This window comes from Aythya ferina (assembly GCF_964211825.1).
Source record: "Aythya ferina genome assembly, chromosome: 1".
Lineage (NCBI taxonomy): Eukaryota > Metazoa > Chordata > Aves > Anseriformes > Anatidae > Aythya > Aythya ferina.
Genome location: NC_140296.1, coordinates 174,340,976 through 174,353,702, shown reverse-complemented (window position 1 = coordinate 174,353,702; position 12,727 = coordinate 174,340,976). Strand labels below are relative to the sequence as shown.

At 42.4% G+C, this 12,727-nt stretch overlaps 1 protein-coding gene across 2 annotated transcripts in view; it reads right to left on the bottom strand.

The window, feature by feature from the left end:
* Positions 1 to 12,727, bottom strand: part of SLC38A1 (solute carrier family 38 member 1) — a 37,230-nt gene that overhangs the window by 4,387 nt on the left and 20,116 nt on the right. For both annotated transcript variants that reach the window (XR_014697077.1, XM_084532979.1), the window contains exons 5-15: positions 12,112 to 12,185; positions 10,402 to 10,494; positions 9,995 to 10,076; positions 9,072 to 9,154; positions 8,089 to 8,147; positions 7,841 to 7,966; positions 5,474 to 5,553; positions 4,204 to 4,304; positions 935 to 1,053; positions 245 to 386; positions 41 to 138 (exon numbers count right to left, since the gene is read on the bottom strand). Coding sequence is in view for 1 of the 2 variants with exons in the window: in XM_084532979.1 (XP_084389105.1) it covers positions 41 to 138; positions 245 to 386; positions 935 to 1,053; positions 4,204 to 4,304; positions 5,474 to 5,553; positions 7,841 to 7,966; positions 8,089 to 8,147; positions 9,072 to 9,154; positions 9,995 to 10,076; positions 10,402 to 10,494; positions 12,112 to 12,185 (1,057 nt within the window). In the remaining variant the exon portion in view is untranslated. The remainder of the gene's footprint in view (positions 1 to 40; positions 139 to 244; positions 387 to 934; positions 1,054 to 4,203; positions 4,305 to 5,473; positions 5,554 to 7,840; positions 7,967 to 8,088; positions 8,148 to 9,071; positions 9,155 to 9,994; positions 10,077 to 10,401; positions 10,495 to 12,111; positions 12,186 to 12,727) is intronic.

Sequence of the window (12,727 nt, the reverse complement as noted above, 5' to 3'; positions counted from 1 at the left end):
AATGACAAGACAAACACATTGACCTGAAAAGAACACATACCCAAATCCTCTGAGTCAGTTTTGCTCCATCCTGATGTGTAATTTTTAAATACAATGATGAAGGAAGAATGAAAATCAGCATATTGGCAGAAGTGACACCTGCAAAATTGAAACAAATGAGTATTCTTAGTTGCCAACACCATAATTATTATGCTGCTGATTATCAACAGTTTTACATTAGCAGTACAAAGCCAGGACACTGTACCTACGACTCCAAAAATATCCTTCATGGTTGGAATAAAAATGACTAACAGGTTGATGATAACCAAAAGGACAAAAGTAACCACAACGTGACGGCATAAGTCAAATTTTGTTTTTCTCGCCAGCTCAAATAATGATGAACGTACCTGTAGGAAGACAGAGAGTTTGATGTCAGGAATAGTCTACCAGCCAGTTCAAAGCTCCCCATGATTATTTTAACTGGTTCTTCATGTGGCAACTCAGCTCTACACTGATCTGACAGAAATTGTGGGGACTCTGACATAATGCTCTTTGAAACAATCCTTGCAATTAATTTGATATTTCACAACTGTATGTTTGCATACATCCAAAGTAGGCTATTCCTCTCTTTCTACCATGCCTTTTGGGGTCCTTCTGCACCTAACAGTGAACTTCACTTCTGAGTCTGCTCCAGTGAAATCATGTGAAAGAAGAGAAGGCCCTTGTGGATTCAATTTAAAACTGATTTAAGACCAAAAGTGAATCATTTATTTCCTGCAGGGAGAAGTTTTCCAGAAATTACTGGGAATCTGGTGTGGCAAAAGACCAATCCAAGCTCGAGTTCTTGTTTGTAGCTGCAGCATTACTGACTTGGAAACGACCAAACTGTGTTTTTAAAAAATCCAACCTATACAGACATTACCTACTTCCAAACTGCGTGGAGACTTTTACTTACAGTGAAAAACAGCACTGGCACTGTGAGTATAACTGCAACAATCACAGCCAAGCGCACTGTCAGGATGAGGATGTCATCTTTGCTCTGGTACTTGTGAAGCAGATCTGACTGCACATTGTCTATGGGAAAGACAATACGGTAAGTGTTCCAGCAAGTAGGCAATTCATTCACAAAAAATCATTGCTTAACAACAGCCTTCTTGAACAACAAGTGATTTATCTGTAAACAAAAGAGTATGGAATGAAACGTTCTTGAGTTAAAACAGCATTTTGAACCAAATCCTAATGCTCCTATTATTCCAGATTAATCCTTTGGAGGCCTGATTTAGGAATGCATCCTAATTCAAGACAGCACATGCCTAAGTCTAAGGTAATTTTCACTGTAGGAAAGACAACAGTGAGACACGCACAAAAGCTTGCTTACATATATATACATATAAATAAATAAGTAAAGTGAAATAAGCTACTTTTAATCGGTTCTGTGGGCTTGTTTTAAAGTTTCAAATGATATAAAAATAACCACATGCACCGCAACGGCTGAGTTTAATATAAATTACAAGGTTGAGCTAAATTGGTCTAAACAGCACATAAACTCCCAGCACAAAGCAGTGCCTCTGTTCTCAAGCAAGAACAAAGCCCGGCTGAGGTCAGCTCTCAGTGGGACATTTTGACATTTGCACTCAAACCCCCGGGCAGCTCCTCTCTCCTCGGAGGGCTGCCCTTCTGTTTTTTTCTTCTCTTGAACCTGCCGCCCCTCCTCGGCAGTGCCCGCGGCTCGGCCCCACGCCGGCCCTGTGCTCCCGGCATGGCCAAAAGATCGCCGGGGGTGCCTAGTGGGGAGGCACTGGTGATGCTTTAATAAGCCCTCCTGCAAAAATGCTTCCTTTGCACTCTGATTAAATAGTGGTAACGGATGGGAAAAGCAAGTTGCCGGGGGACCTACGTGCTTGCTTTGTGCCTTTTGAATATCTAGGAACAGCAACCCAGGGAGGCGGCTGTGAAATGCGCCACAGAAACACGCTCGCTACCCTCTGTTTTTAGAACAGCTCGAGTTTTCTTTCTGTCTGCTAATCTTAGAAAGCTGACAGGAAAACATAATAGCTTTTAAACCGAAGTCCTTAAGAGGAACTCAGTGGGCACGTGTAGATCAAAACTGTGGTAAAACCTCCTCTTCCTGAGAGCAAAACGCCTACGCTCCCCCCAGGGCGTCCTTCTGGGGCGAGACCATCTCTCAGCGCCTGAATTCCCACCAGGAGAAAGAAAACACTCTCCCACCTCCCTGCAGGTTAGGAGTGGGGTTTTCAAGCCGGGCACATGCACAGCTTCTGCGACACAGAGCTTACTCTGCTCCTGCGAGCACAGACTGCAACTTCTGTACCGCTCACGGACTGCAGCCAGGTAGGAAGTGAAAGGCAAGGCTTACAGTTGAAGGTCTGTTTTCCTTTCAGCTAGATACACCACAGAGCCCAACCACAGTGACCTTTTAGGGGAAGAAAAACACCTCTTTTCTGTAATTCTGCAATGTAAATATAGTCATAACTGCAACACTTTCGAGAACACAGCAAACAGACAAGCACTATTGGCGTAAAAAAGAAATGGCCAAAATAAAAACCCTGGTCTTACCCAGGCAGGGAAGAGGTTAGAAAACCAAGTGCACATATAAAAGGCAAAATCTTGTCAGTCCCAAGAGTAAGGAGGATTGGAGCGGAGAGCTTTCGCATTCCCTCAGTTCCTCTTTGTGCTGCCTCTCATGGCACCGATCCTGTGATCGTCAGTGCTTGCATGAGCCCCAGCGGAGCTGCGCAGAGGCACGCGGCGTCCATGTGCAGGGATGCCTGCTCCGGGAGGAAAATTCCTCTGCTGCTCCCTCCCAAGGGGGCCAGGAGGATGCAGCCTGTATCTCCTCCATGGGCTCCATGGGGCGTGGGAGGTTCCCGGAGAGGATCCTATGGGTATCTGCCTCCTCACATCCCTGGGGCGACTGCACCAGAGCTTCCTCCCTGCCAAAGTGAAGGGGTTCGTGCTGATTCACTCCCACTGCCCCCCCACAGGGCTACTGATCTAATGCATGCCTGTGACAATGTTCTAGCTAGCAGCAGTCGGGTGAGCACAGCTGCTGCTGCAGTCAGTTGCAGCAGATACCCCCTCACCTCCATCAGTTTTATGGGGAAAATTAGAACTGATGATGTCAAATTACTTCAGTGCATGCAGGCTCAAGGCATTATGAGCAGGACGAGAGCCTGAGAAAAAAAATAACAAGACAGGTACACCTTTGAGAAAAAAAAAAAAAAAAAAAAAAAAAAAAAAGCCAATTTTCATATTTACTATTTTCTTTCCCTTGTAATAGGTGGCTTACAGTGAATGGTGTCACAAGGGGAGATTGTAACAAAAAGGTCACTTGGAATACACAGTGGAGATGACTGAAGACCTTTTGGTGACCCTGAGGTAAAAGGTAAATGTCAATTTTGGCGTCTGTCTCATAACCCTTTAGTGGTCTATGAGAAAACACACTACATATCAACATTTCCATTATACTGGGAAATGGGAGTAGCTTCCTGGGCCACATTCATATTTTATCCTATTTACTTAAAAATTGTACATACTCCCTTAGGACAGCAATACAACATAATTTGTTTGTTTCTTTAAGCGAATCAATATTCATGAAAAGAGACACAATGCTAGTCCCAGACACTGAAATAACCATCCTTCAGCTGCAGAGCTGGGACATGCCTCTGAGCTTCCCCACCTTTGCTGCCAATTTATTTAACCAACACCTGAAGGAGTGAACCCTAGGGACACAGGAAAAACATGTGGTCCTTTGTCTCTCAACGATGAAAGTACCAATAAGAAAGTGAAAAAGCTGTGAAGGCTCATTTGATACCCATTTGCTAGGACCTGCTCTCAAACCTGTCACGTTTTATACAGATGTGCACAACCAGTCACACATCACTTATTACCAAGGCACACAAAATTCAGGTAGGGACTCTGGAATGCAAATCTCGGTAGGGCCCAGCTAATCCCCAGTTCTGCTAAACAAATCTCTTCCTCATATTTTGAATATGCCTTTTGTAAATACTGCTTTCACTTGTGCTTTTCATCCACAGGGGAAAGACAGGAAAGGATTTGTACCCTTAGTATGAAAACGCTAAGGAAAATTATTTGAAAAAGTATTTTAATATAAGTGAATGGACTTTTCTTTCCAGCTGGGATTCGTTACTGATTTCACATGTATTCCCTTTCTGCTTTGATCAGTAAAGTCTGCATACTTACCATAGAAAGTCAAATAGCCAAATATGGCAGTCATAAAGTACATCACAAACATGGCAAAAAATGAGATATTTGAAACCAACTGCATTTTTTTCTGTGAACGGCTGGGGAAAGAAGAAAAGAAGAGATCAAATAAAACGGTTGGATTGTCTTTCTGAATAGCTGCTTAAAAATGTATCAAGCCTTTGCATAAACATATCAATTCTGCAGAGACTCATGAATGCATTTTCATTTAGAACAGGAATTAATTGACAGCTGCATCAGGAAGAGAAAGGCGGGACAATGGACCTTGGAGTTTAAGTAAAGACATGCTGTAACCACCCTGTGGCTCTGCTCCCCAGACACACTCTTGTAACTGGAGGGAAGGGCGAAGCTGAGTGGGCAGGAGGAGCCCTTAAACACTTCAGTAATTAAATTAAAAGGCCAAAATATAAGGACAGTAGAAGTGTACAAAGAAAAACAACAACAACAACAACAACAACAACATTCTGAATGTTTGCAGAAAAAAACGTATTTGTATCCCCCATGGGTGGTAATAATGGATGTACACAGACCACTGTAGCAAAATAGATTAAGTGTAAATATTTCATTTTTAGATATTTGCTCTGAAATATATAAAGTATAGTACATAAAAATATATATGCTTTTAAATCCACACAGGGATGCCTTCAACAGGCCCCTGGGCACCTGCTGCAGCCACATGAAACTCAAAGCATCCAGCTTTGAGGGCACCCTGAGTGTCCCCAGGGGTCTGACTGTTCCCGACCCTTTGCCCAGGCCCAGGCCCCACGCCCGGCCCCAGCAAGGCCACAGCAGGGCCGGGCTCCAGCTCCCCGCAGCCCTGCCCGAGGCTGCACCAAGCTGGCCGGCCTGGCGACGGCATCGCAGCACGGGCGAGGCTGAAAGCGATTTTTGTTTCTGGTATTGCACCAGATTTTTAGTTGTGCTGGAACAACTGCCGTGGGCTGAACACACGTCTCCCTCCTATGCAAAATACAGTCGGCACAACTTGGCTCTCCCCAGGCTGCTGTGTACTTCCAGAGAAAACTCCCCAAGTATTGCATTATCCTCAGCTTCCCTCCACCCCAATGGCACATCTGGGAGGCCAGATTTCCTAGCTGACAGCCACACTCGCTGGCTTGTTTGGTTTTATTAAAGCATATCTCCTCCGAATGGCACGAATGACTCAGAGCACCTCTGCACTAACATTTTCCATGCAAAACAGTGCAAAACAATTAACTGGAAAAAAAAAAAAAAAAAGAGAAAGGCTTACTCTTTAAGTTCGCTGTAAATTGGAAGGACTGACGGGTGGCACACGAATGCAAAAGCGATGGTGGGCAAAGCGTACACAGTCTGTTCAGAGAGAGTTTCAGACAAAAAGTTAAGAAGAATAAGTATTTTACCCAGAGTCATAAAGAAATGTGTTCAGCTACCTCAGCTCCCAACTCTCTGGACTCTTTCAACCGAACGTTGAAAGCCCTATTCAGAGAAGGCAGGAGACCTGTCAACTGGCATGTGTTTAACAAAACATGGAGAGCAGCGCTCTTTCAATGGGAGGACAACATCTTGGCGCTGGTCATGCAAGCACAGCCCTGACTTTGTCCTCAGCGCGCAGTGGTGGGTGCCACGCGGCTGTGGGTTCTGCTCCCTGGGATGGGTCTCCCTGCCCAGCTGCTGCCACCGACACTAGCACACCGCCACGTGTAAGGGGGACGGACATATGGTGGGTCACCGCTACGCTACCCTGCCTCGGGATGGAGAGGGGTGCGCACCCGTGGTGCTAAGGCTGAAGTCCTGAAGATGAAGCCCATATCCAGACTGTAAGAAAAGAGAAGAGGAATGCAGAACTTACAAATAAATGGATATTTCAAGGTACCAGACTGAGCCCCTTCATTTCCCAGGCCAACAAAAGGGCTAGGAGGAGTGTGGAGGGAGCATGCTTTTCCTTGGGGAAAGAGAGAGACCGTTACGTCACTACGAAGCGCAGAGGGCCTCTGAGGGGAACCTCACCCCCTGCTCAACCAAAAATCTGAGCGGGTTTCTGTGGTCACCGTTTGGCCAAACTTTATGAATGATCTCAGAGCTCAAGCACTTCCATTCTCCACAGGAAACTGGTACGAGCTGAGATCACATGAAAAACAGGTCCTCCTGTGAGGATAAAATGAGCTGATCCCTATGGTCAGCTCTTCCTGGTGCTCTGAGGTTTCCTTGTGCTGGCCACAGGACAACCATTGCTACAGAAGTAGTCCTGGAGCTGCCCAGTGGGGTACATCCCCATCCCATGAGATTCAGAAAGCACACTATTTGCTCTCTGGTGGTCCTTCCATAGCCAGACCTGTGCTGCCTTCTCTCAATCACTTCCAGCACACAGCTGATGTGGAGTCTCCACTCTTGGAGATACCCAGAAGACATCTGGACATAGTCCTGGTCAACCTGCTCTAGGTGTCCCTGCATGAGCAGGGGGCTGGACCAGATGGCTTCCAGGGTCCCTTCCAGCCTCAGCCATTCTGTGATCCTGTGAACCTGATCTTCTCTCACACATCTAAGTTACTAAATTGATTGGCAAATTATTGGCCCCGAGAGCAAATCTCTAAAGCTCAGGTCCAGTGTGCCTAATTCAGATGGACTGATCCTTCTGATGGGCATTCATTGACTCTGAGGTAAACACTGTCACTGCAGGAGAATAAGATTTCCTTTTGTCAGTATCTATCTAAAATGTACCTACTCCTGTGTCGCTACCACATACCAAGTTGACTACTTCTTGGTCAGTCACACTGGCTCAGGGCTGATCGCTGCCCACAGCTGAAGAAAAGTGCTCAAATTAGTTCACATTGACTTCTTGGACTGAAGCTGGTAGGATGATTTTTTTAAAAAGCTTAATTTTTTTCAGGCATATACTATACATACGCATTCTCTATGAATGCAATGGTGACAATCTGAGGACCCTGCCCTACTGGATAAGGTGCCGTGCAAGGATCACTGCAAACCGGCACAGCTGGAAGAAGCAATCCTCCTGCTCCCACAGCTACAGCCAGTTGCTCTTTCGCACTCTCTTGGCACAACTTTTTGTGCAGCTGTGTGGCGATCGAGGAAAGCATCCAGCTGAAAGGCAATCAAATTTTTGCTGGATTAGCTTTCGACTGTATCCTTTTCCTGGTCCAGTTCACCATATGGCTATAAAAACAAATACCCTGTCACAAAGAAGTGGTTTGTGCACAGAAGGACAGACAAATTACTTCTGGCCTTTGGATGCAGGCTTACAGTGTCTGCTGAACCACAGCCTAGGAACTCAGTCGCAGCACAGACAGTACAAAGCAGCAGAAAGGAAAACTTTCCTAAACAAAGCATTTGTTGTCCGGTGTCAGCTGGGGCTCACAGCCTTAGCACACATACTACCAAGGCAGCTCAGCCTATCTTGGCTTCCTGGGGAACGGAGCAGCAGAGCAAGACTGCAAGGAGCTACAGGTGTTTATGGCACCTCCATACAACTGGGCAAGGACTCCCATTGTGCATTCGCCATCGGAGCACATGTGGAAGCATGGAGGGGCAGGCCCTACATGCTGCTGAGCTGATTAAGGACATGGAGTGTAGGTGCATGTATTATGTGAATCAAAAATAAGTATCATAAAAAGAAACATACCTTGGAATTAAAGATAACATACTTTGGCTTACACATATGCTCATGTGCTGAGCTATTTGATAGCATAGATGATGTTGCATTTAGCTCCAATTCGTAACAGGGAATTTGAAACTTCTTGTAAATAACCTAGGACAAAAGCAGAAAACAGCTGTTAAGAATAATACTAAAAAGCAAATTCTAATTGAATTAAGAAATTCTGAATATGCTATCAAGTGACTAATCCAATGAAGAGAGCAAGCTTAACTTACCACTATGAGGAAAAATACCATGCAGCTTAATGAAAATCCGCTGGTATAGCCAAGATACCCTGAAATAAATTAAAAAGAAATCTTACACAAGGTTATTTTATTAGCCGTATCTTGCTTTTTAATTCTCTACTTAATGATAAATTTAAATGCATTATACATTTAATATGTATTACAAGCTTCTGGGCAGGACAAAAGCATTCCTGGTTGGTGTGGGAGCCTTCCACATTGCAAGCCTCCGGCTTTCAGACAGACCAGGGCTTTGATCTAACCGATGTGACACACACCTTCCTTCCCGAAGGTAATCGTTACAGTAGTTTAACTAATTTTACTTTTGAAAGGGGCTGTGGTAATTGAAACAAACTTGAAAATGTGAAATTGCAATCAGAACGTGACCCAGATTCCCTACTACGCAGAGAAATGTGAGCTTACTATGGGTTAGTTTCTCAAAAGGAAGATCCCAAGAGGAATGCAGTGCCAAAACTTGTTACATGGCTTTAAAACACACATAGTGCACCATCTGGCATCTCTGTGGACTAAAACACATTTGGAAATGTGGTTCTTTATACACACCTTACTTACAAAGCCAACACCTCCAATTAACCCAACCACTGAAAATTTCAATGCTGATAGAAAAATAAGCAATTTTTTATAATCTTACATTTCGTTGGTGAATATATTTTTACAGGCCACACATACAGTAGAGTCAGTCACCTCATGAAATAAACACCCTCTTAACCGTATTTTTTAAAATCAATTTCCCCAATTATATGGATGAGGCTGGTTTATACCGAATTCAACCGCTGTAACAATTTAGGCCTTCTTTTTTCCAAGATGCTCAAAACACAGCTTCCTCCTGGACCAGAGAGGCTGCTTAGATTACAATGAGAGCACAATTTTTGTAATTATATTTGAGTGGCCAATGTGGCCGTCGGAGGCACAATGGGCTCCTGTATTTTATACCCATAATGGCATTTACATCTTACCTAAGTTCTTAAGGAGACATAAAGGGAGGATGATACCAAACGTCACTATGACAACGAGAATCCGCCCATCGACATACCATGCCCTATATAAAACATTAAAAAAGTACCGTGAGCACACCTTAAACCCTCTCTGGTTTTCCTCACACTTAGCCATCCTCTTTGCTGCAGTTACAGAAGCATCTTCCATATCCTTACACTATGGAAGGCAAAATAGGGACCACATCTGAACTTTGCAGAGTACCAAAGGTATTTGGCATCCAGCTCTTAAAACATGGCACTGCTCTGCCTCAGATGCAGCACTATTGGTGTTCTGTGTGATATATTTTCACTGCTTTGTTTAGTATGAAAACCCGAGGAAAGGGATCTCTAATTTCTTTGTGCTCTACAATACATCATATAACCCTGTGTAAAGGCTATTTATTACTGTAAAGAAATACCATCTTCCTATTCCTTCTATTAAAGAAGCTGGTAAATGTCAAGGAGTGCCAACTGGCAGACATCTAAGTATAATATTCTGCCTTTGTCATATATTAGTATAGAAGAATTTTATTCGGGGCCAAAAAGTCCTGTAAGATGCTAAAAATGCAAGTAAAAATATAATATCTTAAACTTTTGTTGTTCCCAATATCTTCAAGCATTGCCCTACACTGTAAAAGACAAAGCTTCTAATTCTGCACAAAAATCTGGAGTGCAAATAGAGAAAATACTGATAACTACACTTTTAATTTCCTATCCATTCTCTTGTCCTTCACAAAGTTTTCTTGTGTTTTATTAATCCACTGAGATACTCCTGTGATCTACTGTTTACAAGCCTAAAGAATATCCGAATATCCAGTACTTAAGGGTTTTTATAAACATATGCTCAAGATTACCTATACAATGTTAAATTCTGTAATCTAATCGCAAAAATGTATTCAACTTACGAAAAAGTTTCTTCTTCTCCCATTAGAAACTTTATGGCAGAAGGCAGCTCATTTTTGACTATGAAGAGATAGCTCAGCATTGCTGGTGGAACAAGAGAATCACTTTAGACAACAGATGAGATATTTTGTAGAATAAGTACACAGAAGCATCATGAACATTTTTCCACATCAGTTTCTAATGATAGAAGACCCAGAACTGTAACTGACTGTAAAATACTGATCATTCAGTAACACAGCATCTTTAAAGGGCTGCACGCAAAATGTTATTGAGACCAATACGGAGGAGCATGAGGATCCCAAACTTTTCTAAGAGAATGGGTAACCTTTATTTAGATCTTTATTAAGATCCTCCTGTGTTTTTTGTTTGTTTGTTTTGTTTTGTTTTTAAATATCCAAATCTCCTTTACCTCCAACGTTCTGAAGAGATGTAGATCCAAAGACAATCATTTTCCCTGGGGTGCCAAAGACCTGCTCACCAAGCTTTTCATACACCATGCAGCCTGTGTTAAAAGAAATGAGGAGAAAGGTAAAGAATTCACCAGCAAAAGCAAAGAGTCAAACCACTTGTGATTCCTTTCCCACTAACCTCTCCTCTGTAAAACTGTATGTTTCCATTGTTACTAAATGGAAAGCTGTCTTGTAATTGCTAGAGCTGAAACTTACGGAGTAATATTTTGGTATCTATAAATGCTGTCTTTGGCTACCGATCATTTATGAGACCCTCTTAATGAGTCTGTCTATACCCATAATGGCATTTTAAGTTCAGGTATCCCCATCCTGGCATATTAGCTTTGCAGTCTCAATGAAAGAAAGGTTGAAGGCCTTCTCTCCAGACCAGATTCAGTACAGCAGGGGCCACAAGCCAGTACTGGCAGCCTGGCCACAACAGACACCAGACTGCAACTCTGTAATTCTGCTTGGTTTGACTAAATGATCCAAATGAAGGCAGCCACTAGTTTACAGGATGATTTACTGTTTTTAATGATGATGCCTTAACTTGCGAATTCTCAAATGTGGTATGTTTTTGGTAAAAGCAGGGAACAGCTTAAATTATAACTAAAACTTCATTTTAAGTATTTGTCAAGCTTGAGAAACTCCTCTATTAATTGGATTGTGTTTCTGTTAAATGCTTTTTTTCCTTGGCTGCGATTCAGGCTGAGAAAAAAAAGACTGGATATTGTGAAGATGGTGAGAATCACAAGAACAGAAAGAGAAATACTACAGATGTTACACTGAACAGATTATTTTAAAAATGGATCTCGTTTGTTTTTCTCTACATTTCCTTATAGCTGACATTTCTTGTTTAAAGCTTGTATAAACAATAACTCTGAGCTTAGCTGTAATGATGTATCTGCGATCCAGCAGCACAGAAACCAGGGCTCAGATTTTGGGAACTAAGAGGGCACAAATGTGTCAACAATTAGGCCTTCACACCTAGTTTAAATAAGTAGTTGCTGCCTTTGCACACACTATAATAATAACTCATGTGCATCCAAATTACGTATTAAAATACGACAGTGTTCTTATGCACAGATAATTTTAAAAGTATGTCTTCAGAGGTTGTTACTCAAAGAGACTCTTGACTTAGAGCACAAAGTCTCTTTAACATTGTAAATAACTTCTAATTTCTGTGTTTAGAAATGTGTTTTGCTTAGAGTTATACTACTCTCTGTGGAGGAACTGTTTCTTTTTATTTTCTTCTAGGAAAACTCATGAATTTCACACTAGCTGTTAACAACGAGCTCTATTTCCAAGTAAGCTAGCTTACCTGGATAGGCAGAGATTCATTATATTTAATTTGCAATTGATTTTGTAATGCAAAGGAACTATTTGAGCTGTTCCTTCTAGCTCACTAAAAACATTTCCTTGCAGCAGAATCCACTCGTTGGCTTGATTTTTTTCTCTTTACAGTGATGGTCAGATGTCATTCCCCTTTGCTGTGACATTCATTATTTTTAATTCTGGGCTTCTGACCCACAATCTTTTAGGACTTTCTTTTGTGTCAGCAAAGTGATAGAAACTCTGTCTTTCACAAAGTACCTTGCCTTATACTGAGCACTTTTTACCTCTTATTCCTTACAAGTCCACTGAAATGCTACAGTAACATCTTAGATTACCTGTTTCCTTTGAACACACCAACAGGAGATATATTGAATAAATAGACAGCAATGTCACGGAAACCAAAAGCAGCCTACAAAAGAATGAAAGATAAAGCTTACTGTAAAAGCAGAGCTCTAACATTGCAATATTTTACACGTTGGGTCATATTCCCGTTGATGCCAAGATATTTTTTATAATCTTCTGAGAATGCAAAAAGCCCTATAAACAAGAGTGATTAACATGCTGTTTGCAATTCCACCAGGCTAGAGAGGAGCTATAAAACCTTGTATGCAGAGGAATTCAACTAAGTAAAACTTAGAAAAAATGCAGCCTGTTACTGAGTTATACCCTTCCTTGTTGAGGGAAGCAAGAAGGAAGATGTCTCATCATATAGGAATTAGGATTTAATCAGAGCAGGGATGAGCCAGGTATATTCCTCAGCACCCAGTCTAAAGGATTTTTTTCTGGAAGCTGAGTAAAAATTTCAGAAGGAAGTCCTCTATTTAAAGCCTTCTGTGCCAGATGCAAGCATCTCTTCCCAAGACATGTGTCACATGCCACCAGAGGGGTGCCTCAATAGTTCTCTACATGCCTCCCAGTGCCGAAGGAGTGGGAAGAGGAGGGAGGTTAATA